The sequence below is a fragment of the Microchirus variegatus genome, assembly GCF_963457635.1.
Source record: "Microchirus variegatus genome assembly, chromosome: 16".
NCBI classification, from domain to species: domain Eukaryota; kingdom Metazoa; phylum Chordata; class Actinopteri; order Pleuronectiformes; family Soleidae; genus Microchirus; species Microchirus variegatus.
This window is the reverse complement of record NC_139817.1, coordinates 14414467-14441218: the sequence shown is the minus strand read 5'-3', so window position 1 is coordinate 14441218 and position 26752 is coordinate 14414467. Positions and strand designations below refer to the sequence as shown.

Sequence of the window (26752 nt, the reverse complement as noted above, 5' to 3'; positions counted from 1 at the left end):
CAGATGTGATTCTTGGCTGGTTTCAGACTGCGTGTCGAAACTTTCAGATGGAATATTTCCAATTTTGCAGCAATTTTACTGACTTTGTGGATTCTTTTGGACTTATTCAGTGGACAATATGAGCCTCATATGGACTTTATTTGGTAGCTGGTAATTCCTTTGGTTATATCACATCGGCTGATAACACCAAAAGTGAAGACTTAGTCGTGTTTCTGAGATTTTTTTTAACGTAGGCATGGCATCTGAGCATTGTCCTCTGACTGGAGCTGAAAGAGCCATGTGTAGACTGGTTCACCATGGACCCCGACCTCAAGCCATGCTCAGACCTTTGCACCTGGAGCTTCAGGTGTATGTTGATAAGACAAGAACCAAGCAAAAGCACAGGTAGTGCAATAACACTGTGTTTTATTTGTCACATGTTTTTGCTCGGTGGCTGTATAATAATATATAATAATATATAATCCACAATGATTTTGATACAGAGAACTTAAGAAAATTAGCACATAAGACAACATTGATAAAATAAATAATGTCACAACGGTCACAATAAATCTCTATCACACTTTAAAACTGCCTGCAATTGTAATTGCTGTTAGACTATTTTAAGAGGGCCTTTAATAAAATTAATTAGATTCAAGGATAATCCTTGCTTACCTATTACTTCTAGTGCCTTATCTGGAATTTAGACCTGTTGCCACATTGGCTGCTCTTAAATTTATCCTGGTTTATGCAATTAATCTAGGATGTATACTCTCTGGAAAACTCACTGACTCTAACCTGTTCACGTTGGACCATATCTATATATCAATATGGAAACGAAGCATTCAACAATTTGGCACATGATTATTTTGGCCCTTTTAAAGTCTGCTCACATGATGGATGGTTTCTGGTAGTAGCACATCTGTTTATTCCCTACATAGTATGGTTCACACCACTGACTAAAATTGTATTCTAAGTCAGTTACAGCAAAAAAAAACTTGCAAACAACAACGTGCATGGGCAGTAACAAGCGCAATGTGTAACACCTTGTCAAGGTTCTCATCTTAGAGCTCAAACTCAGTTGCTAGGGCAACAATCCACATATCTGGCTACAGATCTTGTTGTCATGGTGACACTGACAATTTGTTCCTTACTGTGAGAAGTAATTGCTCTGCCATACTACTGTACATTTGCTTACTTTGATATATTTCATGTCATAATGACAATTTTCTTTCTGTTTTTTTTGTACGCATATCCTTCAGGATGGAGGCCTCTTGCTTGGAGTTGGCCTTGGAAGGGGAGCGGCTATGCAAGACTGGAGACTTTAAAGGGGGAACAGCGTTCTTTGAGGCAGCCGTACAGGTCGGCACCGAAGACCTGAAGACCCTCAGTGCCATCTACAGCCAGCTGGGCAATGCTTACTTCTACCTCAAGGAGTATGGCAAAGCTCTGGAATACCACAAGCATGACCTTACTTTGGCCAGGTAAGCTGTACAGTACACCCTTTGCTAGCTGCTTTACATAACAATGGTTTCAAGTTGCTAGTACTGGTTTTGAGCAGAAGTTTTAGGGATTGGGAACCTGTCTATGGTATACACTAAAGTCTGATTTTAGTCAGAAAAAGACAATCATTTTTTTAATGTCATGTAAACATGCTAGTCTATCGACTAAAACTGAACTAGACAGTCTGACTAATATACCTGAATAATTTGATTCATAGTCTGAGTACTCCTTCCTGTAAGCGACTAGTTGGGTTAGGCCAGTGCTTCTGAATTAAAGCCCCCCTTAGGATGAAGAAAACATTTTGCGCCCTTTTTTTTTGCGTCTGTATAACATTGTATGCTTAATTCATTCAAATATATTTCAATTAAAGGTCACATAGAGTGGTCCTGTTGCACATAATATAGTTATGGAGATCTACTTACATACATTAACTTGTTTTTATGGTCAAAAACCTCCTAGTTGCTGTAAACGAGCCGATTGAAATCCTTGTGATTGGCCAGTACTATTCAGCATATCCGCTCTCAGAAGCGCATCTCCCCCCTTCTGGAACGGTGGATGCACTGCGCCTCATTATCAACACATTGTTTTAACAGTGTTTAAAAATAGCTTCGTCATGACTCCCCGCCGCAGTCCCTTTTATGACTTTGACCCAGAGGCAGACCCAGAGTCAGAAGACACTGTCGCTCGTGAAACACCTCCACAACGGACGTTATTCTTCTTCTGCGGTTCAATGTACGCAACCGGAAGTGCCCGGACTAGTGCCCGGAGCAGGACGATCGCCTGTTCAGGAGAACCGGTGTTATGTAACTATTAGGGGATTTTCAGAGATCTCGCTGAGCCCCGAGATTACAATAAACACAGCGTTCTCAGCAATGGCTGAACTGTTTGTTTCGAAACTTCAGGGCTTCATAAACAAGGTAATAAAGATACACACCAAAAAAACAGCGTTAATAGGAACTTCCGTTCTAGGTCCGCTTTTATAATTAATAATTCTTAGTTCAAAATTCAAAATTCATGTCGTAATAGAGGTAGAATAAGATTATGTAGAATAAGGCATTATAAATCAAGGGTCTTTCCCCCTTAGACGTCCCTTCAAACTGACTTTCATTTACTTTGTGCTGAGCTGTTTATTGACATGCCAGTATATTTATGATTCATATGAAGGTTGTGTCAGAGGAAAAGGAACAGATCATCATCTCCAACAGATCTGATATTCTTTGTCTGATGTCTTTAAGGATTGTCAGGGATTTTGAAATTTCCATGAAAAAGCAGGGAGGATTTTCATATCGTAAAAGTCGACAAGTACCGTCTTATTTAGCTTCAATGTGTAATCTGTTCCCCTGTGGTGAGTTCAGCTGTTATTCAGCAGGGAAGTGATTAAAGACCCTGGGGAGAATTACCTTGTTACATTACAGTCTCCCCAGGGCCACTGGGATCTGGTCCTGGGAAGGAAGCAACCAATTAAAAGCATGCTATGCAACATCTCTCTTAATGGTTGTTATTTACCTTAATTTACCGTCTGTCTTTGCTTTCTCAGAACGATTGGAGACAGGATTGGAGAGGGAAAAGCCAGCGGGAATCTGGGGAACACATTAAAAGTGTTGGGCCGCTTTGATGAGGCTGTTGTGTGCTGTCAAAGACATCTGGATATTTCTCAAGAACAGAGTGATAAGGTAACATTCAGGTTCTGGAAACTATATACTTGATATATGCGAACAGATTTAAAAACCAAAAAAACAAAAACATTTATCTTCTCTTTATTTCCTGGCTGTAGGTTGGAGAGGCCAGAGCACTGTACAACATAGGGAATGTGTTCCATGCGAAAGGCAAACAACAGTTATGGGGCTGTACCCAGGAACCAGGAGACTTGCCTGCTGATGTCAGGGACACATTGCAAAGGGCTACCGGCTTTTATGAGTGTGTACTGTACACCACACGCATGAATAGTGATTTGTTCTGCTACTTTACCACAACATCTGCTCAGATGGTGTTACTTATATTTGGATGTCGTCTTTGCACAACTCTTTCACACTTTTACATCCTTAAAAGCTGACTCTGGCAAAAATGTACTCTTACAAATTGTTCCCATTATTTTCCAATCTGTTGTCCCATAGATAGATAGATAGATAGATAGATAGATAGATAGATAGATAGATAGATAGATAGACAATCTATCTATCTATCTATCTATCTATCTATCTATCTATCTATCTATCTATCTATCTATCTATCTATCTATCTATCTATCTATCTATCTATCTATCTATCTATCTATCTATCTATCTATCTATCTATCTATCTATTGATTATGTTATAGCTTATATATTATATACAACAATTCATAGTTCTCTCCTCAAATGCCGTCTTGTAAAGTCCAGGCTTATATTTGTTTCATATTTCAATAGAACTTAGTGGTAGGAAACAATTGAAAGTGATGAACCACACTTACAGTGAATACAATGTGCATAAATAATTAATTCTGTAAGAAATGAAACAAAAGTATATATGTTAATTTCTAATGTCAGCATTGATGCATTTGTTTAATGGATCCCTGTGCAGCGGAGTGTATTAATTATACACTTGTATATGTGCTAAGAATCAGCTTCAATACTGTTTGCATGCTGCTTTGTTCCTTTTTGTAGGATGAACTTGTGTTTGGTGAAAGAACTGGGGGACCGAGCTGCTCAGGGAAGAGCATACGGAAACCTGGGAAACACACACTATCTGCTGGGAAACTTTGTCGAAGCAATCAAGTTTCACCGGCAGGTGAGAAAGTTTAACATTGTCTTTGTCAGGCTAAAGTAAACACTTAATTATATTCTTGTGTTGAATGCAGAATAGTGACCTCAAGGGTAGCTGCTATCTTGTTGCTGTTCAGTGTGACTTTGTAAGTGGCCTTGATATCGTCTGCACCAGACTGGCCACAAAGCAGACTTGATCTGAGTGGAATTACAAGTCAAAGAATGAAAACATTGCACAACACCACTGTACTGGAAAACTGAAATAAAACCACATCGCTCTTTTACGATATTGTCTAAACATATTCCCTGAAACCACAGTGATGCATAATACACACAAGTATTACAAAAACGTTTTTGCTTGGAGTAGTAAATAATGTATTTGTGTTACTTTTAAAAAGTAATGCATTCATTTTAGAGTAACAAGCCCATCACATGATCATATCAGAACTGACTTCTCTTTCCTTTAGTCTAAAACCACATAAATAACTCCCTGTCATGCATCTATTCAGTCAGTGCAAAGATGGGTGAATAGGATATAGTGTTATTTTGTCTTGTGGTAGCTATGGCTGCAACCCGTACAAAATGTTTCACCTCTACAAGTTTTTAAGTGGATGATGATGATCCATGTCACATTGTACCAAAACTCAGTGTGCAGCAGTTTATAGTCTCATATAGAAAAAAGGGAAGGAAATTGGTTTCTTGGTCAGTCAGTGGTAAGCATTGCTTCAGGCTCACTTTCCCTGTGTTTACTTTCACTTTTCAGTGTAAACTGCTTGTTCCTTCAAGGGAGAAACCTGGTCTCTCCTCTTTATCTTATCACATATCTTTGATCAAATCAACTCCTCCAGTCATGACACGATGTGCTCAATTGTGCTTGAACTTGTGTAACAGCCTCTGTTGCTCTACAAAAGTGCTCAAGAAGGGTAAAATACCATGGTCATTTGGTAGAATCTTAATCTTAATGAAGCTTAATGCAGTGCATTATTGGTTTGACTTGATGCATTAATGTCATTCACAGAGATTATCCATTGCCAAAGAATTTGGGGACAAGGCGGCAGAACGGCGAGCCTACAGTAACCTTGGAAATGCTCTCATATTCCTGGGCCAGTTCAACACCGCCACAGAGTACTACAGGTGAGGGTAGTCTGACATCTAGTGGAGGTAATATGTAAAAACGTTACTGAAGTACAAGTTCACTGCTACGTACACTACCGTTCAAAAGTTTGGGGTCACCTATCCAATTTTTTTTTGTTTTCCTTTAAAAGTCACACTTTTATTCATCAAGAGTTGCAAAATGAATAGAAAATCTAGTCAAGACATTGACAAGATTAGAAATAATGATTTTTATTCCAAATAATAATTTTGCCCTTCAAGCATTGCTTTCGTCAAAGAACCAGCAAAATTGTTTTCAGCTGTGCTAACATAACTGCACAAGGGTTTTCAAATCATCCAATAGCCTTGTAACGCAATTAGCAAACACAATGTACCATATGAGCACTTGAAATGGGCCTCTATACACCTATGTACATATTCCATTAAAAACCAGACGTTTGCAGCTGGAATAGTCGTTTACCACATTAACAATGTATAGAGTGTATTTCTGATTCATTTAATGTTATATTCATTCCTTCAAAAATAAGGACATTTCTATGTGACCCCAAACTTTTGAACGGTAATGTATCTTCCTGCATTTTTATCTTTTCCTTTGCCCCCTATGTTAATTCCCTTTTCTCCTTTCTTTAGGAAAACCTTGCAGCTGTCAAAGCAGCTGAGGGACCAGGTGATGGAGGCTCAGGCCTGTTACAGCCTCGGAAACACCTACACTCTTTTGCAGCAGTATGAGAGGGCCATAGACTACCACCTGAAACACCTGTATATTGCCCATGAGCTTACTGACAGGTAGAGTGTAATGAAACAGCATCTTCAGCATCTGAATCATTTTTTATGGTTTTACATTTGTGCTTATGTTCATAGGGTTGGTGAGGGCCGTGCTTGCTGGAGTCTGGGAAACGCATACGTGTCTTTAGGAAACCACAAACAAGCTCTACACTATGCCCGAAAGCACCTGGACATCTCTAAAGAAGTGTGACATTTTCATAAACACAGTCATTCTATAAAATAAATAGATGCGAAAAAAGACATTTGATAAAGACAAGTCTTTTTGTATTTTACCTAATTTATTTGCCCGTCTTTTTTCCTCAGATTGGAGATAGGAATGGCGAACTGACAGCCAGAATGAATGTGGAGCAGCTAATGGAGGTTCTCGGTGTCAACGAGAGTGACCTGTCGCCATCCAGTTCAGAGTTTGAAATGCAAGGTGAGGCGATTTCTACTCTTTCTGATGAACTATTAGTACTGTGATTTGGAGATTCCTGGTTCTGTGAATTATTGACAGTGCCAGGCCTGTTTTTTCAGCTCTTAAAACTAGATTAATCAGAATCAGAATACTTTTATTATCCTGAAGGAAATTCATATTCTATGGATAGACTTGAGAGTTGTAATTGTTGTCATTGTGTAAATCTTAGAAAGAAAGCAAAAACACGTTTCTCTCAAAATGTGGAAATGCGGAGTTAGATTTATGAGTTTGTTTTAATCGTATTTTCATTTTAGTGTCGGTGTGTAGTAAAGTACAAGTAAATAAAATAGAATAGAAGTGAAATAGAACCCATGTGAGTCACATTGTTATTATTGATCACCTTAAAACTACTGATAATAGACTATTTTTCATACAATTTTTGGATTTCCTCTTTTCATTCCTGTAGTTATGTGTGGGCTTTTTTCTGTTTGTGTACATACAGTAAGTAGGTCACGTCAACAAGTCCTAAGGTGAGGTAGACATTACAGATAAACAGCAAAGGATGTGTAACTACAAACATGGCAGAATTTCTTGTTTTAGCCCCGGCCTCAGGAAGAAGGCTTGTTTCTAAAACAACATAATAAAGAGGATTCTGTCTGAGGATTGTGTGACGTTTGCTTTCATGAACTCTTCCCCTGGCAGAAAACTCACACCCATGTCCTACATTTCACTCTCTGGTGCAGAGCTGGCAGAGACACCCTTATTCACAGTGTTTGCCCAGTTTTCTCCCTAAACCTCATAGCCTTGGGTGAACTTAATGGGACCACTACGACAGGCTGCAGCAGACAAAAGTGGCACTAAAGAGCTCATTGTATGCTTGAATCAGCTCATGTAGAGTAAAACTGAGTGTGATACTATATTTGTCGGGTGACGGTGGATCAGTGAGTGAGTCGTCTTTCAACTGGAAGGTTGTGGGTTTGATTCCCGGCTCCTGACACCTGGGTATGAAAGATGTGTGAGAGAAAAGGTCCTGCACAAACAGTAGATGCACTGTATGAATGTGTGAGTGAAAGGGTGCGAATGGCAAATCTGTAGACTATGCAAGACTAGAAAAGTATAAATACAGACCATTTATATTTCACGGTTATGCTTGCTTACTCGTCTCTTCTTTTTTTCTGTAGGAGCAAGACCCAAATTCACCAAGATAAACAGCATGGACAGTGTAGAACTGTGGAAGTACTCTTCAGATAAGGTGACCTCTCTTTCTCATACAGGACAAAATGTGATTCAAACACATCGCTCAGTCCCTCACTAAGAGTCATGTTTCTGTAACGTAGAATGGTGAGAACCAAGAAACCAGCCTGGAAAGTATATCCAGGAGATCCAAGAGTCAGCTGTCACAGCCTGGGAAAAGGAAAGGCTATCCTGACAGTCAGTCATCAGATGAGAGGCCGTGGTTGGACTCGCCAGTGGACACTGATGACATCACTGTGCAGGTCACGCCTCCAGTGCCAGTGAGTAGCTTTCTTGTCTTGGCTCGTCTTTTTTCACTTTGTCACTATATCATGCCACGTATAAGCCTAGTTTCCCCTGTTTCTATTCTTTATGCTAAACTAACCTAACCAACTCATCTTGGTAGCTTTGTTGTATCGGCCTGCTTATCTAACTCATTTCCCAAAATTTCAGCCATTGCTTTAAAGATAAGCTGGTAACACTTTAGATTAGAGAACACATATTCATCATTAACTAGGTGCTTACTAACGTATATAAGTAGCATACTAGCCCTTTATTAGTAATCATTAAGCACATATTGAACCGCAGAAGAAGAATAACATCCGTTGTGGAGGTGTTTCACGAGCGACAGTGTCTTCTGACTCTGGGTCTGACTCCAGGTCAAAGTCATAAAAGAGACTGCGGCAGGGAGTGGTGACGAAGATATTTTTAAACACTGTTAAAACAATGTTTTGATAATGAGGAGCAGGACCACTCTATGTGACCTTTAAGCTTAAGAAATAAAGGAAAAGATTTTTCTTACAAAAGGTCTTAATGTGGTGAATATGTGTTACCGATAAGCTATAGCCTTGCAACTATCAAGGCACACAAGCTCTTGCAAATTATCTATCTAATTAACAACAACAAAATAAACTGTATCCTTTTGAATTGTGTATAATAACAAACATGACTGACATCAAAATGTAAGATTTAGGGTGCTTTCACACCTACAGCATTTGGTGCGCACCAAACCAACCAGTCTGAGACCTTCCTGAAGGGGTGGTCTATGCATAATGTGAAGCTATGCCTATATGAAAGCAAACCGTACCCACGTCTGTTTGCTTCATTGCAATATTTTTCAGACTGGTGTGGACCAAAGCAATCAAACTATAGGTGTGAAAGCACCCTTACACTATGCTACACTACATTTTACTGGACTCAAAAGAGAGCAGTAAAATTAAATGTCATTGGTATTTTCCTGTCATCGAACAAAAACATTGCTCAAACTCTGAATACATTTCTATGACTTAGACTTTCACTTCTTCTGTTCCTCATCTCATGTTCAAACGTGTCTTTAGGGCTTCTGCTTTAAGAAACGATGAGCAAAATTAGGCAGGGATTAAATTAGGAGCATTACTTTTTAATTTCCCATGAGCTCACGCCAAAAGATGTCAGATGTCAGGCTATGCAGGTATCTTGTCATTAAATTCCAACAGTGATCTGTTTGCTGTGAACTCGATTCCTAGCGCAGATGTCATTTCACAGCTGCTGTGGTGGCACCTAATCACGCCCAGATTTCTGTGACAATGCTAATTGTTGTAATCAGGATGCTGCTCTTCCAGAAACCAGAGGAGATTACTGGTCTGCATGATGGTCGGTCATCACAGCAGAGTGGAAATAGCAACCAAAATGAAATGCTGCTATTCGGTGACAACCTGTTTTCAAGTCTTTAAATCCTAGTTGTGGCTCTGTGAACTGGAGCTGCTCTCCTCTGTATAGAATAAGAAAAGATACTCGACAACTTCCTCAACTTTGTGGAAGTTTGTTGAACCTTTTGAAGAATCTATTGTTTGAAGATAATGAAGTTCACATTTCTTGTTAACCAGATGACAGATGCTTTTGGGCACAGCAGCTAATTATAAGTCAACAGTTGTAAGAACAGACGTAGTACACCAACCTTTTGAAACTAAGTTGAGCCTTAAAAGCTGTGTAGTGTGTTACTTTTAAATATGAACAAATGAGTTCACACAGTGCTGATTAAGTCTATCAACTCCACATGATTTCCTTTGTGTTTCTCAGTGTGGCAATTTTTAGGTTTATATGTCTGTAGTGACATTGCCACACTGCACACAGTGAGTGACGCAGAGGTGAGGCAAAAGAAGCAAATAGCACCAGTAAAGCTTCATATATCAGCACTATGGCTGAAAACCCCCAACAAGTGCCCACAAAAAGTCTCAGCCGTGGATTCTACTCCTCAAAAATAAACAGACGTTCAGTAGAACTTTTTACAATCATATTTTTTCCCCCGACTGCCCGACTACACCATGTGTCGGTCTACCTGTCTGCACCACACAGCTCAATGCTTGCTGGATTCAGTCTGGACAAGTAATGCAAAAGTAAAAGACGGATAAACAACAGAAATACTGCAGAAAAAAACACCAAAAAGGACATTTCTCTCTCTCTTTGAGTTTTGTTTTGCCATTTACTCAGAAGGTCGCAGGGAGCGATAGAAGCTTTAAAGTTCACATTCTAGTATTGTACGTCAACATCAGTGAACCATTTTAATAGGATTAAAAAAACACTGCAAACATACCTTAATTTCATTGTCATCAGCCAAATAAAGTCACAATTTGATTGTTTTTTTTTAGGACAGATAGGTAGGTAGATGTAGGTCACACACATAGAACTTGATTTCCCTACTTTGTGTCCTTCTCTGTCCCTCCTTCCTGCCATCATCATCATCATCATCATGTGTTCCTCTCCCTTGTTCTCTACCTTTGCCCTACTATAATTGGACAATACATAGAGGGAAGTGAGGGGAGATGCAGATCGGAGGGGGGGGCAACAAGGACACAGGGAGGAAACTGCTGTAAGTCACACCTGATTAGTGTGCACTGAGCAAGTAAATAACAACTGCGGGGAGGACTTTTTAATGTGCCGCCATCATCTCTGCTCACTGCCAGTGCTGGCATGCAATTTGCTCATAGATGTGCCCGTCTCTCGCCCCCCTCTTCACCCTCCAGCACCAGTTCTCCCTCTCTCCCGATAATGTGACCTTGATCACAGAACTGCTGTCCTCCTCGCAGGCTCAGCCCCCCTCTCCTTTGCTTCCCATAATGAGTTGTTTTCCCACAGTGAGTGAACAGGACAAAAATGGCCTGTAGGAAAGAGAGAAAGAGAGGGAGAGAAAACGGAGAGATGCAGGGGGAGTGCAAATTTTAGGGAGGGTGTCGAGTGTAGCAAATGAGCAGAGAGAGAGAGCAATGTAAAGTAGGGGGAGAAGTAGGTATGAGCGAGATGTGTGGACAGGGCAAGGAAGAAAGAGAGCTCACACAGCAATGAGAGAGAGATAAGCGAGAAAGAGAGGGGGAGTCGACTAGATAGAGGACAAAAAGAAGTGGTGCTGGTAAGATGATTCACTTGTGTTTTACAGCTCGAATACCACCATGGTACGAAGAGGTTACCAACTTTCTTTAGATCACTGACATTGATATTTGCAACCTCTGTGTTCATTCTATATTGCTTACTCTTTTATTACTCCTTTTCCTAACGGTGATTTTCTGATACAAGTATTTTAGTAGAGAAGTAGAGCATCTTGTAATAGGGCTGGTTTTGAATGTGTCGATTGTTTGTTCGTGCAAGTTTCAATCGCGACACTGTTGACACGTACGTGACATTGTTAAAGTGGTGTCAGGACTCTGTCTGTCTGTTACCCTCTGCGGCGCCTGTAGTCGTCTGCTTCTGTTAACCTGAGACTTGTTCTTGTTAAGGTGAGACAAAGTCTTTTTACTTCGCTTATTGTTATTTTTTGCCGCAGGAACCACATGATGAGCTTTAATAGGCTAAATGGGGTTCTCTCATGTTTATTTCAGTGGACTTAAGTTGAATGGATCATATAATAAGCAGTGCAAAAAAAGTAATCATAATAGTACATTCATAATATTTAATTGTGCAATTTTCTTTGCGCTTTTTTGTTTTGTTTTTTTAAATAATGCCAAACTATTTCGATTTTTGAAGTTAAGTCATTAATACTGAATCAGTTTGCCATTTTTAGTCAATAGCAATATATGCATATATATATATATATGTATACATATGTATATATGTACATATATGTGTGTATAATGTATATGTATATATATATATATATATATATATATATATATATATATATATATTTTAAATATAATTTAATTATGGGCTTTGCAATTTCAACTCTATTTTCATTTAGATTTTACTTGGCAATTACCCAGATATCTAAGTAAACCCGGCTTCGTGGAACAGACCCCAGGAATTTCTAAGGAAGGCCTTTGAGAAGATATGATTCCGCCTTCTGTTGTTCTTCTATTCAAGGCACAGCAGCTTGTTTTTATGTTGTATTGCTTTTGCTTTTATCTGATCTAAATTCCTTTGTAAGCAGTTTTGTCCATCCCTGCCATTATTATTGCGGCCCTGACTTGAGTTTTCCAGCAGCGCTGGTCAAACATGATACATTCCTCCTCTGCTTTTCCAGCTCGGTGTATTTGGAACGAAAACATTTCCCTCCTTGCACGCGTCAACACCACTCGCACAGCTTCAACGCGCGATAACTGGAGAGTAACATTGGGTGTGAGGTCATTATTATCCACAAACAGTGGATGGTGTCAGGGTGTTTGGCTGTTCAGGGTAATGAATCATCGATCAGCCGATCATTGATTAGAGTTGCATGTGCATTTCCAGCAGTGCCCTATGATCTGAAACAAGCAGATCGTCCCTCTCCTTTTAAGCTTTACATAAGAATTTATGTGCATAATGCCTCAAAGAGTGCCTCAAAACAGCTACAACTAATTAAATTTTTTAAGGATAACACCAAGGTGGACTATTTCAGGTGCATGAATGTCTTATACATCATGATATTGTCCCAGTTTCAGTATCTAGGCCAAGATTGTCTCTCTTAGAAGGCCGTCCCTTGTGTAGTTAATCACCTCCACAAGCTGGTCATCTTGATAATCCTCATTATGCAACTCATAATGGTAATGAGTTTAATCATTTCACCTGCAGATTATGTTTCTGTGATCCAAGTACAGTTCTGCTTAATTAAGTCGTGCAGCAAAAACTACGTGAACTGTGTCCTCTTGGCGATTACTCACGTCTGAGCTGCATATTTATTAGGAGAAATTGTTAAGTGACATGAAAAAAACCCAAAAAAAACCAACAGTGCGAGTATATAGAGCTGCAACTAACAATTATTTTAGTAATTATTATTCCGTCGATTATTTTCTCGATGAATCGTTTGGTCCATAAAATGGCAGAAAATGTTAAAAGATGTTGATCAGTGTTTGTCAAACCTGGAAATGACGATGTTCTCGTACGTCTTGTTTTGTCCACAAACCAAAATGATTCAGTTTTAATGATTTCTTTTGTTATGTGGAGCAAAGAAACAAAGAAAATATTCACATTTAAGAAGCTAAAACAATCAGAAATCTTGTTTTAATCATGAAAAAAGCGATTAATTGATTATCAAAATAGTTGAGGATTAATTTTGAGATGCTCACATGAGTGTTTTACTATATGTTTTTTTTCTTTATCTTTCAGAAGCTGGGCAGTGACCCATCCGATGAAGACTGTTTTTTTGACCTCCTCAGCAAGTTCCAGAGCAGCCGCATGGATGACCAGCGCTGCCATTTTGATGACGCCAACGGAGACGAAGGAGAAGATGCCGCAAACTCTGTGGCTCCCCTGAATGATATGATAGGTCAGTGGGGTCGTCAGTTATCATGTTTTTGGAACACCATGTGACAAGTGAACTTTTAGACGTGTACGACTGAAACCAATTCCTGCACCTCAAACACATATTCATTCTCCTGTCTTAGATCCTGCAATCACCACTTCCCCTCAGACTGAGGAGCTTTTCGATTTGATTGCTAGCTCGCAGAGCCGCCGCCTTGATGACCAGAGGGTTAATGTAGGTAACCTTCCAGGCCTGAGGATCACTCACAACAATCTAGGTCACCTGGTGGGTGAGGGAGATCATCAGGAGCCCAGTGATGACTTCTTTAACATGCTCATCAAGTGCCAGGTATGAAGACCATTCTCATATGACGGCCACCGCATTTGCGTTACATACAGTGGGTTGTCATCAAGAAAGTTTTAGCAAATAATATTTTTCCTTTGGTAAAAATAATTTTGCCCTTTCGTCAAAGCAGCAAAACTGTTTTCAGCTGTGCTAACATAATTACACAAGGGTTTTCAAGGGTTTTCAAATCATCCAATAGCCTTCTAACGCGATTAGCAAACACAATGTAGCATTAGAAATGAGCCTCTATACACCTATGTACATATTCCATTAAAAACCAGACGTTTGCAGCTAGAATAGTTGTTTACCACATTAACAATGTATAGAGTGTATTTCTGATTCATTTAATGTTCTATTCATTGAAAAAAAAAAGTGTTTCCTTACAAAATAAGGACATTTCTAAGGACATTCGAACGGTAGTGTATATACAGTGGAGTTCTTTGTCACATTTGCCATCACTCTTTCTACAACAGTCCTCCAGAATTGATGATCAGCGGTGTTCCCCGCCAGAAGCCGGCCCCCACGCCCCCACAGTGCCTGATGAAGACTTCTTCAGTCTAATCCAGCGGGTGCAGGCCAAGCGCATGGACGAGCAGCGCGTCCACCTGCCCACAGACGACCAAGACGAAGCCGAGTCCTCCGATCCAGAGCCACCTGGTGGATTTTCCAGCTAGGACTTGGTGAATGACACTGCACTTCACGTCAAACAAACAAAAAAAAGGAGAAGAAATGAAAGAGGGAGGAGCCAACATTTAAAAAAACAAACAAACAAAGAAACAGCACAAGGCTGAACCAACACATAACAAGACAAATTATATGTGCAATAGTTGGTGCTCTATAAAATGTTGGGTCTGTGTATTATTTTAAAATGCGTGTAAATGTAACGGGAAATTAGCAGAATTTAAGCTTTTTTTTTTTTTATTTAAGAAGGAAGGAGAAACACAGCGAGAGAACTCGGTCGATGAACTCATTCTGATGCCTTAATCAGCATATCTCAGACTCAAGATTGTATTTGCTTGTGTCAGATGTGGTTTCGAGAAGCACACAATGGTTAACGATGAACGCAGAGCCTTGTCACTCGAGTCATGGAAATCACAAAGATTTAATGACAGGAATGGAGTTGGTGTAAACAAAGACAGGCGATCACAGAGAGAGAAACTATAGATTTGCACTGAAAAAAACCCAAAATAAAGTGGGTCAGTGTAGATAGCCTGGATCGTTCAATGTTTGTGGTTCCCATTGCTCATAGAGAAGTGGTGTTATTTGTGCAGTCACAGTATTGGGCATGGCCTTTCGGTGTTAATCAGGCTGCTTCAGAACAGTGTAAACAGGACTGAGAACCACATTTTAGTTTTTCTGACAAAGTACGATTCCAATCAAAAGACTGACTGTGACAAGCCTTTCACACATAACTGTTGTTTGTGTGGATTTATGCATTTTTTTAACAAAAGAAAAATGCACCAGTAAATGCAGTAACTTGAGGTTTGCAAAAATGATAAAATAGCTGTTTATTTTATAGATGTAAGAGTAGTGTCATAATTCAAACTCCTGAATATTTCTGCTTGTCTTTTTAAAGTGATGTTATCTGCTGCCCATCTAATAACAGACTACTACTTACTGCCATTATAATTATTAACTTACTTAAAAAAAAAGAGAAAGTGGGTGCTTCAAGCTTTTATTCTAATACCATGAACAATATTGTGGGTTTTGTGGTGCTGGTACAGTGCCTCCCTGTGGTCAAAACCCTGTATTACATCTGTGAGATACAGAGTGCCGTCAGGTTGTGGATAAATGTGATTCCCATCCTGAATATTTGTATGACCATGTTGTAATTGTGTTATAGTTTTGGTGTAGGTTTGCTGCACAAAGCAAAAAAGAAAGAAAAATATTTTACTTTTGGGCTACTTTGTTTTTTATTCAGAATTAGTGCTTACCTCATTTTTGTACCTCAGACCTTATAGGAATCTTAGAAAGACTGATTTCTGAAACCGGATGGATCACATTGTAGATCACACTGGTTCTGTTTTAAGTCATCTCTCTTCGATTAACAACCACATTGGGAGCAACGTTAGATATTTTCTTTTTTCTGTATTTTGTGAATTAACATTTATAAAAAAAAAAGTATGTGGTACGCGTTTTTCTCTGCCATAATTTGTACATATAAATATTTTGTATTTATGTTCCATTTAAAGACATGAATATGTCCCTTCATGCTTTTAATAAAATGTTTCAGATGTTTTTGTTTGGACTGTTTTTGGATACAAAAAAAAAGCAGTCTTGTCTAGGTTTCAAGCCTGACCTCTTTCATTTGTGAAAACTAGCAAATAAGTTCACACTCAATGAAGGGATTGGATTTCTCAAGCCCATTCTTTAAAAAGAACTAAGCACAAAGGCCCCAGTATAAGAAAAAATCTTGATTGTCCACATCCACAACCAAGTCTAAATGTGAAGAATGTGTTACCCCTATGATGACACCTACTCCCATGCCATTACACAATATTCACAAATGTTCTTGTCTGTCGTTGTAACAGGTTATCATTCCCTTTTTGATTAAATCTCATCAACGAGATCCAATGAATGTCACGTACACTTTCCTTATAAAATGAAAGCTGTAGCGTGTACTATAAGTTAGAGGGAAGCAAACATTGTTAAATTAGGGCCACACAATCCTGATAAAGCCTATTTATGTAATGTCAAGACAGACAGAGGCAACAGAAATATTGTGCAAGTAAAACTAGGTTGGAGTGTGACTGAAAACACAAAGGAGCAGCCAGGAAAAGTGTGAAAGGAGTGAAATTTGACCGCTCAAAAACCTGGTCATTCAGAAATGTGAATATTCTGTCCTTGGCGCTGTGCTGCCAGGTTTGACAGTATTGCTTCAAAGAGCCGGTTTTCAGATTAAGAAATGTTCCCAAAGACTGCACACTGTAAATCATGAAATTAAAACCACAACTAAAAACCTGATCCATAACACTGTCCCTCTGCCTCTAATTTCAGCCCTGCTCCCCGTCATTCATTTTTCACTTCCCTCCCTCCCTCCCTCCTTCCTTCTCCTCAGCTGATCGCTCCTCACTTATCACCCAGAATGCAACGCAGGCTGAACAGGCTCAGCCGAACTATAAAAAGGCGTAGCACGGGGGAGGGAGGGCTGCCGTTCAGCAGCAACTGCGCATACACACACTGCACTCACGGGGGATCCAGGCACAGCAGCTCCTTGCACTGGGATCTAGAGCCACAGCGCCAAAAAGAGAGGTCAGTACAGAGGACAAAAGCCTCCATAGAGGAAGAGAAGGCAGGGGACATGGCAGAGTCTTCACTCTGTCAGCGGGAATGAGGAACAGAGAGCTGTCAGAGAGGAGGAGGAGTGTGGGCAGGGCTCTTTGATGGGATGAAGAATAACAGAATAACAGAGGGCTGTGATTGTAAACGGTTATCTGCTTTCTCTTAGCCGATCATGGTTCATAGTGGTTGATACAATCGGAAGTGTGAAGTATGTGTGTGTGTGTGTCATGCACAGTAATGACCCTGAATACATGATCTTATTGCTCTGTTAAAAAAGAAGTATCAAGTCATTTGTTGTGACATTTTCCATGACAGTTTTCCTCCTCTCTCTCTCATGACAATTTAACATTCCTCTTCATCATCTGCAGCCTGAAGGTTCACTGTAATTCCACTGTCATGCTTTTCGGCCTCAGTAATTGTCATTAACAGCTGATTAGCAGCTGAGTGCTATTGATTCCAGTGAACCGTACCTCACAACTGAAAACACACACTGAAACGCAGCTAACACTGAATTCATCTCTGCTCCATCCCTTCACTAACAACATGGAATATATATATTTTTTTCCACTGCACTGACGTCAAAGAGTCCCCTTTTCTCCCTTAAAGGGACAGGACACCTGATTAAAATGCATTTGAGTCTCCATGTAACCAACAGTGAACAGAGAGAATGCACACGCACACACACACAAATACAAGTTGCTTTGTACTTTCACTTTTTTCACTCCCGGTTCTTTCACAGTGCAGCAACTAAACTTTATCACCTTGTGGCTGACACACTATCCCTTAACAGCTGCGGGAGGTCAAGAGTTTTTTTTAGCAGAGAGAATGTTACAAAAGCCATAAGACATGAGGAAGGGACAGATGAGATGATGGGAAAGTGGGGTGGAGTCATAGATCTGATGTCCGTGTAGTTAATTTCAAGAGTAGTTCACACAAAAATCATATTAGATTGCGTCTCTCTAATGTAGTTTTGCATTTTGCACTGCAATTTTGCATGGTAGTACATTATTTATGTAGCTGTAAGAGAAGAGTACCCAGTATAAAACTCAGATGCCTCACCACATGTCCAGTACTGATACAGCCCCAGATCAGAACAAAGCCAGGCAATGCTCTACTGCTTGAGTTGAATTGAATTTTTTCCAAACCACACAAAATATACAAGAACAAGCATAGCTATAAATAATAAACTAATAAGAATTAAATATAAAAGGCATAATTACACTGCTGTGCCAGTAGTACAGCTAATTAAATTACAAACTTTAAATTAAAAGGACAAACGGCACACTGTTTTTTCATTTAGTTGGAGGCTGTATTCCATTTTTGTAAGGCGATCCAGGAATGGCTGCCAAACATCATGCAATTTATGAAGACTGTCAATCATCTCATATTGAACTTTCTCCATGTGTTATAGTAGTCAGCCAGGTTCTTAAACTGGGGCCCAGTCTTACAGTCTGTGTCATTAGTGAATAACAAAAATAAAATACAAATAATTAAATATCTGGGTCACGGTCAAAGACACAGCCATACATGTCAGAAAATCACTTAAATGCCACAACAGATATGCAATAATTAAAAAAAAAAAAAAAATACTGGAATTGAAATAGTAGAAAAAAGAGTGTTCTTCACAGGCATTCACATACATACTCTTCTGGAAGAGACTCAAAATTGGCAATCTGCGTGTACTATTCTTCAACTGATTGATTAATTGTAAATAAAACCTCCAACTGTCAAAGGATGCCTCTAAAATGGACGACGGGAATGCATGATTACAATAGACTGGGGCATAAATACATTAACTTAGGAAGAGGCATGGGTGCTATTTTTGACATCACTCTTTTCAATGGCATCCCAGTGGATACTTCTGTTCTATAACCACACTGCCAATACATAAGGGCCCTTGTATTTGCTGCCCGGTAATAATGCATCATCCAACACAGTTTGGAATGGACTTCCCACACAGAGTGCCGTGTAATGTGGTCTGGACTGTATTAAAACCAGAGCGTGTCTGGCGGAGCAGGACACCATAATAGGCCAGCGTGGTATTTCCTATCATGACCTGTGCTGATTGAGATGAAGGCCTCCACATGACATTTACAGAGTCCAGGGTTAATGGAACGGCGACATAAAACTGGACACTTGAGAAGCAACAGCACCCGTGCAAAATATCTCCACTCTTCGTGTGAGAGCTTATTTGCCGCTCTGGCACCATAGTTGTTTGAATAGTGCCGGAACTATTGAAAGGGCCACAAGGTCAAATTCAAGTCATGTACAACAACACAGTATACTTGTGCTTATCGTATTTTCAATGCACAGCATGCTAAGTCAATTTCTGTGTGCGACCACACCGAGATCGAAGTGCAACCATGCCAACTCGTAGATTGGATGCCAGCATGTAACCAAAGAAATCAGGTGTTTGCTTCTCGTTGGAATGTAATGTTAGCGTCTTTTCATATCACTTGATTTACACATAAACGTGTGATGTGAGTTTCGCGAACACTTGAGTAGGATTTAACGCCACGGATCGGTGAAGTTATTACAGGTCAACACAGGACAAATTTTGTGGAAACATAGAACTTCCCTGCAGAAAATGCAAAACTATGTGGTTATTTTGGCAAGGGAACAACTGTCTATGAGTGTAAAATTCACATATGACCTGAGCACATGACACAGGACTATCTTTGTAAATATAACACAATCACTCAGCCAACACCCGTTTTCTCTTTCAGGAAACCACGCGTCTGTTGTCTTAAGATCGTCATAAAACATTTAGAGAGCACAATGGGGCGTTAAAAGCTACGACTTATGCTCACTCACGCTACAGTCCCAGTAATTGATTGAAGTAAAAGTCATAATGCAGCTCTGCATATTTACACCCCAAAATTGTGCTCAAAATACTCATCAGAAAAACAAATTGACAGCATAATACTACCAGTGCTATCATATATATAGACTGTGTATGTATAGCAACTATGCTAGCTGGGTATCCTATTACCAGCAGGGTGTAAGTATTTGTGGCTTGGCTCTTATTCCATACATTCAGCTGACTCAGGATCTGTCTTACTGGGTGTAGTTATGTCCTGGTTTTCCTGTGGGACCTCTCTACTATGTCGCTTTCCCTCAGTTTTGATCATCTTCCGGTCTTTTCGAGATCATTGGGCCACTTACATTTATCAAGTCCGAATGACATTCCAATTATCTTCGCTGTAGACCCTTGTGGGGCTGGATCAGTGATTCAATGACCCCGCTCACTCTTGGCACACAGCTTTGAGATCATCCATGAAGAGGGAGTGGCCGATTGTTGCCCCCACTTTGGGAAGCGGTATCTGAAGCCACTCTTTGTGAACAGCGGCTTCTCCTAGAGCAGGGGTGTCAAACTCATTTTCACTGAGGGCCACATCAGCATAAGGGTTACCCTCAAAGGGCCAGATGTAACTGCCATACAGAATAAATGTAACTAAATGTAACCAAATAGAATGTAACATAAAGGTAACTACTCTGTAACATATTGCTAAATAACTTTCTGTGTTCATTACTTATTCAATTTCACTCGTCGCATGATGCATATACAATGATACACTACGATCTAGTGGCGGTGCCGTCACTTTGTTGTGCAATCGCCATGCATTGTGGGAAATGTAATTTATGGTCAATGCACGCCGTAAAGCAGCATAGACCTATTTTAACACAGATTTTTAAGACCAATTAATCACTCGCGGGCCACATAAAATGACGTGGCGGGCCACATCTGGCCCCCAGGCCTTGAGTTTGACACATGTGTCCTAGAGTCTTCCACGGTCCCATTGAGTTCTTGATGAAGGTCCTTAGTCCTGTTCATATTGCACAGCTCAAATCGTGTTCAGTTGTGTTCACGGGGTCAACCATTCTGGGTGGTTCCCAGACAGACGCAGCTGGTTCGTCAGTGCTGCCAGGCGTTAATGAGGAGAGGGTTAGCTTCTACAGCCAGTATGTATCGTGTGAGGGCCTGGTGCTGCCCAGCTCTTAATTTTGGACACTCTTTCTTGGATGTCTGCCATTGTGATCTTTATTCTGGGATGTTGCTATGGTCTGCTTTCAGGTCTGCCTCCCACTGGGCTTTGTTTTTACACTACAGTTCAAAAGTTTGGGGTCATCTATAAGAAATGTTTGTGTTTCCCATTAAAAGTCACACTTTTATTCATCAAAAGAGTTGCAAAATGAATAGAACATATAGTCATGACATTGACAATATTAGAAATAATGACTTTGATTCAAAATAACAATTTTGCCCTTTCATCAAAGAACCAGCAAAACTGTTTCCTATGTACATATTCCATTAAAAAACAGACATGTGCAGCTAGAATAGTCGTTTACCACATTAACAATGTATATTGAGTGTATTTCTGATTCATTTAATGTTATATTCATTGAAAAAAGAGCTTTTCCTTCAAAAATAAGGACATTTCTAAATGACCCCAAACTTTTGAACGGTAGTATATGTGATGCCTTTTTCCCCCATATGCTCTTCCAGTGTTGCTCAGTCTTAGCCCTGGGTTGTCTTACTACCCTGACACTGAGAGTAGACCTTGGGATAGGTTGATGGAGAATATCCTGTAAATTCTCCTCGGTCCTCTCCTGTGTACCTCTTCAGTCCGGCAGCCGGGTCTGTGACCCTTTCTTCGGCTGTCTCTAGTGCCTCAGGTATCATTAAGAGCATTAATAATGACAGTACATGACCTTGATTAAGCTACTTTAGTCATTCACAATAAATTCAAACTGTGGAGCCAAAACTTGAGACTTGTATAACGTTAACAGCAGCTTGCATCCATGATGTTGCATTACTGCCATCTTCTGGAGTTAGAAAACTCCTACATGACCCAGTCTGTCATGTTCCTTCTTTCTTCTCATCGACTGTCTATTCTCCTGCTTCTTTACCTCGCGCTCACTGCTCAAACACTTTGTTTTCGTCTTCTTTATAGAGAACATACTGATAGTACAAGAGATGGAAAAGAAAGAGAAGAAGTAAGGTTACATCTAATGGAGAAATGCATCATTATGGATGCCTACTGCAGTAAAACAACCCCATCATCACCAACCACCCTCAAAAACAGCTCACTGTCCTTTAATGGGAAATTATCAAAGGTCCTTTTATGTCATCTTCAGCGAGACAGATATGTGTAATGTTGGAGGCAATTTCATAGCAAAAATAACTAAGCAAAACTTAGGTATGATTATCATTTTACTGTAATGATTTTATGATGATAATGATTTTATGATGATGATGATTTTGCTCCCTCTCTCTCCAGTCAAAGGATATCATCTGACACAAAACAATGGCAGGTAAATGATTATTTTTTGAAGCTGTAAATTCTATATGATCTATGATGCCATGTCTTGTATTTTGATATTGGTCTTGGAGAGGGGAATCAATGTGATTTCCTGTATTCTACTGCCCTCTTCTGGTGATTTGTGAGAATACAATGGCCGTCTTTCATTTGACATTTGAAAATACTTTATTTATTATTTATTTTTATTTCCATTTTAATTGAGACATACATTGTGATATTACTATTTGATTAAAGCAAATGTTTCACTCATACAATATTCATACAAACTACACGTTTGATTAAATAATAATACACAATGCCTTTATTAAAAACAAGACCAAAATTTGTTCTTCTTTTCAGTTCTTTGTAACAATAATGTGATCAGGTTTTACAACTGAGGCTTTGTATTAGAGCGTTCTATATGCAGTTATACCTTGCTACACAATGTTCTTTGGTGACAACAGTTGCTGTGGCAACACTGTTTGAGTTATAGCACAAACCTACACAGAAGCAAGCACAGTCAAAAAGTGCTTGCACGCGGAAAAAAATGGGAAATACTTGCACCACAGATAACATATTTAACCCTCCTCATGGTTTGTTTTAAAAACTCTTTTTTTTTGGTTAAAAGAAAATGTCACATGCTTACACAATTTGACTAATGACCCTGCTCGTTTCAGACAAAATTAAAGATGCCAAGATCATCTTTGTTGTGGGTGAGTACACTACTAAATTAGCAGTAACACAGTTATGCTCTTCATGCCCAGTGCTTTCCGTCTCACGTTTTCGTTCTTGCTTTTTCATTTCCAGGTGGACCTGGGTCTGGAAAGGGCACACAGTGTGAGAAGATCGTAGCAAAGTACGGATACACCCACCTGTCATCTGGGGATCTACTCCGTGCAGAGGTGTCTTCTGGCTCTGAGAGGGGCAAGCAGCTCCAGGCCATCATGCAGAAGGGAGAACTTGTGCCTCTGGTTAGAATTTAAAGATTTTCCAAAAAGCATTGTCTTTTATCTGAAGTGATATTTTAATTTTATTTTATAACCTAATATCACCTTCATTTAACCAGGAAGTCCCTGAGATAGAAATCTCTTTTATGAGAAGAAAAACCTCCTCGCATGCCAGTTATAGTTCATTTAAAGGGACACTGTGTAGTATTTATGGGTTTATATGACCCAAAATCCACTTTTTTATACATATTATGTGCTCCTGCATTGTCTAGTTGCTGTATAATAGTTTTTGTTTCATTTTCGTAGTGTTTCAAAAAGTCATGTAAAATAACATGGTCGCGGGCCGCTACTGCATTGCCACGACGCCATGTTTCTACTGGACCCTGTATAGACAAACGCTAGAGACCGGCTGAGGATACTGTAGCGCTCAGGGAAGGGAAGGGAGGGGGTGAGCAGAGGAGCAGTTTGTTGTTGTAAATTTCAGCCTCTCCTCTAGATGTCACTATAAACTACTTACTTCACCTTTAGATAATCTGCGTATAGACATAAAATCTGATATGATCAAGCTTTAAAATGAGTTTAAAAAGTTATTCCATGAGTAGTAAGAAAATGCCGTTGTCTCTAGTTCAGTGTTAACCCTTGGAAGATGGTAAGAGAGCTGCTGGAACATAGCTGGTTTAACATTGTTTGTTTTGTCATGCTTACAGGACACAGTCTTGGACATGATTAGGGACGCCATGATCGCCAAGGCTGATGTCTCCAAGGGCTACCTTATCGACGGCTACCCCCGTGAAGTGAAGCAGGGAGAGGAGTTTGAGAAGAAGGTAAAGAGAAGCAAGCGCACGAGACTTCCGGCTTAAATTGATCCACGCTCCGACAGAAACAAGAATTGACTGTTTTTTGATCATCTCCCCCCCAGATCGGCAAACCCTTCATGCTGCTGTACGTCGACGCCAAAGCAGAGACGATGGTCAAGAGGCTCCTGAAGCGCGGCGAGACCAGCGGTCGCACCGACGACAACGAGGAGACCATCAAGAAGCGTCTGGACTTGTACTACAAAGCAACCGAGCCAGTTATTTCCTTTTACGAGGGCCGTGGTATTGTGCGAAAGGTGAGTGCAGACGCCGAAACACAAAATGTGTGAAATCCTGACACTATTGTTCAAAAGTTTGGGGTCACCTATACAATTCTGTTTGTGTTTTCAATTAAAAGTCACACTTTTATTCTTCAAAAGAGTTGCAAAATTATTAGAAAATATAGTCATAGACAAGGACAAGATTAGAAATAATGATTTTTATTCAAAGAATTTCGTCAAAGAATCAGCAAAACTGTTCTCAGCTGTGATAACATAATTGCGCAAGGGTTTTCAAGGGTTTTCTAATCATCCAATAGCCTTCTAACGTGATTAGCAAACACAATGTACCATTAGAACACTGGAGCAGCTACATGGGGTGGCAAAGCGGGGGCAAGAGGTCTTGGCAGGGTGGCATGGGAGGACGGTATGCAAGAATCCCCAAATGTAAATGGATTTAACATAACAAACATAAAAAGCACTTTAAACCGAGTTACTGTTTTATCATGAACAACAGGAACAAGCCCAGTGCATCTCTTAAAAAGTAAAAGTATTAATAGCAAAATTAAAATCTGAAATAAAAAGTGCAATAACTAAAAATATTAAAAAACAATCTTAAAAGGCTGAGGACCCTCTTCCTCCCTGTCACTCCCTGCCTCTGTCTCACTTTGTGAATCTGCAGCAGCCTCCTCCTCTTCATCCCTCACATCCTCTTCTCCTTCACTTCTTTGTTCTTCTCCTTCTCTTCTGCTTTGAGCCTCCTGGTCTCTCCAGTTCACTACCTTCTCCTTCATTTCCCTCCTTCTCTTTCTGCTGTGCACTTTTCTTACGTTATGGATTGAAACATGACAGGTATGAAGCTTTTGTTTTCTTTACTAAAATCAAAAATAATAAATAGTGCCCCCCCCGTAGCTCCGCCCCTGCACTGGAGAGGTGGTTGCTGGAAATGGGCCTCTATACACCTATGTACATATTCCATTAAAAACCAGACCAGAGCTAGCATGGTCATTTACCACTTTAACAATGTATAGAGTGTATTTCTGATTCATTTAATGTTATATTCATTAAAGAAAAAAACATCTTTTCCTTCAAAAATAACATTTCTACAAGTGACCCCAAACTTTTGAACGGTAGTGTACATCTTTATATAATTTATGTATATATATAATTTACTATTACGATTAGTTAAATTTTCAATGTTCTTTATAAATCGCTAAAATAATTAAGTGGGAAAAATCAAGAAAATATACAAGATACAGAATATACATGTGATGATGAACTCAAACGTTTGGTATCCATACATATATAAATGTATCTTTATTGATTTGTACTTAATATTCATTTATAACTTATGCAGCAATGACGGTTGTTTACTTTCCACGTGTATTTTTATTTATTTATTTTCTTTTACACGTGCTCTCGTGTTGATTCTGTGCAGGTGGACTCTGAGCTGCCAGTGGATGAAGTCTTCAGCCAAGTGAGCCAGGCCATTGATTCACTAAAAAAGTAAAACAACATGACTAGATGAACTGTTGTCTGGTTGTTTTATTTTGTTGTTTTCTCAGTGTCAGTCTCATGAGAGCAAAACACGAACAGCTAGGTCAAAAAAAAAAAAAAAAGGATCCTAGATGCCTTGACTCTACTTCTCATCTAGCAATAAGAACCTACCGTGTTAAGCTCACACAATGGAAATCCATTTCTTTATACAAGTCTTGCCTCCACGCTGTGCTTCGTGACATCAACCATGTCCTCACCTTGAAGGCGCAAGTGTTTATTCTGGAGCAAACCTAACACTCAGAGCACTTTACATGTTTATTTCCCCCCCTTTTCCTTTGACCCCACCGTTAAGAGTTCAGAGATCGTTGAAGAATTTTTTGTGATTATGCCGTCGAACAATAGCAGAGATCACCCACTGTGGACAATGTTAATCCATTTATAGCTGCACTACCAAAAAGTCAAAACGTTTTTAAAGCACAGGAAATGGTTCTAGTTTTTCATCAAGATGTGCACATGAATGTCAAAAAAAAAGAGGAACATTAAAGTGAAAATTAGAAAAAACTAATTTAGTATGGTGATTGTGTCTGAATATTTAAAATAAGCACTTTCCAGTGAGCTGTGGAGGACAGCGTTACACCTCTCAGTGGACAGGAGACAGGCACTTTATTGTCCTCATTGGGAGATTCGTCAAAACTACACTGTGCCTCAATATTTAAAGTGTTAATTTGGTTTTATAGTGTGATACAATGTTAGTAGGCTGTGTATATTATCTCATACAATAAAACCCTTCTTATAGAGCTTGATTTGAGCGACTTAATTTGGAAATTACTTGAACCAGTCACCACTTTTGATGTTGTGGCCTGTT

At 39.5% G+C, this 26752-nt stretch overlaps 2 protein-coding genes across 2 annotated transcripts; both read left to right on the top strand.

The window, feature by feature from the left end:
• Positions 1-235: 235 nt before the first annotated feature.
• gpsm1b (G protein signaling modulator 1b) lies at positions 236-14460 on the top strand (the record flags this gene model as incomplete). The annotated part of the gene is made up of 14 exons (XM_083902229.1): positions 236-384; positions 1242-1463; positions 3020-3155; positions 3257-3399; positions 4125-4248; positions 5242-5357; positions 5967-6122; positions 6198-6306; positions 6426-6540; positions 7701-7771; positions 7857-8033; positions 13306-13465; positions 13584-13789; positions 14260-14460. The coding sequence occupies 14 exons, from the start codon at positions 236-238 to the stop codon at positions 14458-14460; spliced, it is 2085 nt and encodes a 694-aa protein (XP_083758355.1).
• A 2454-nt stretch (positions 14461-16914) lies between these two features.
• Positions 16915-25915, top strand: ak1 (adenylate kinase 1). The gene is made up of 7 exons (XM_083902506.1): positions 16915-17038; positions 22351-22384; positions 23049-23084; positions 23179-23342; positions 24026-24142; positions 24238-24429; positions 25829-25915. The coding sequence occupies exons 2-7, from the start codon at positions 22378-22380 to the stop codon at positions 25898-25900; spliced, it is 588 nt and encodes a 195-aa protein (XP_083758632.1). The 5' UTR covers positions 16915-17038; positions 22351-22377; the 3' UTR covers positions 25901-25915.
• The last annotated feature ends 837 nt before the right edge of the window (positions 25916-26752 follow it).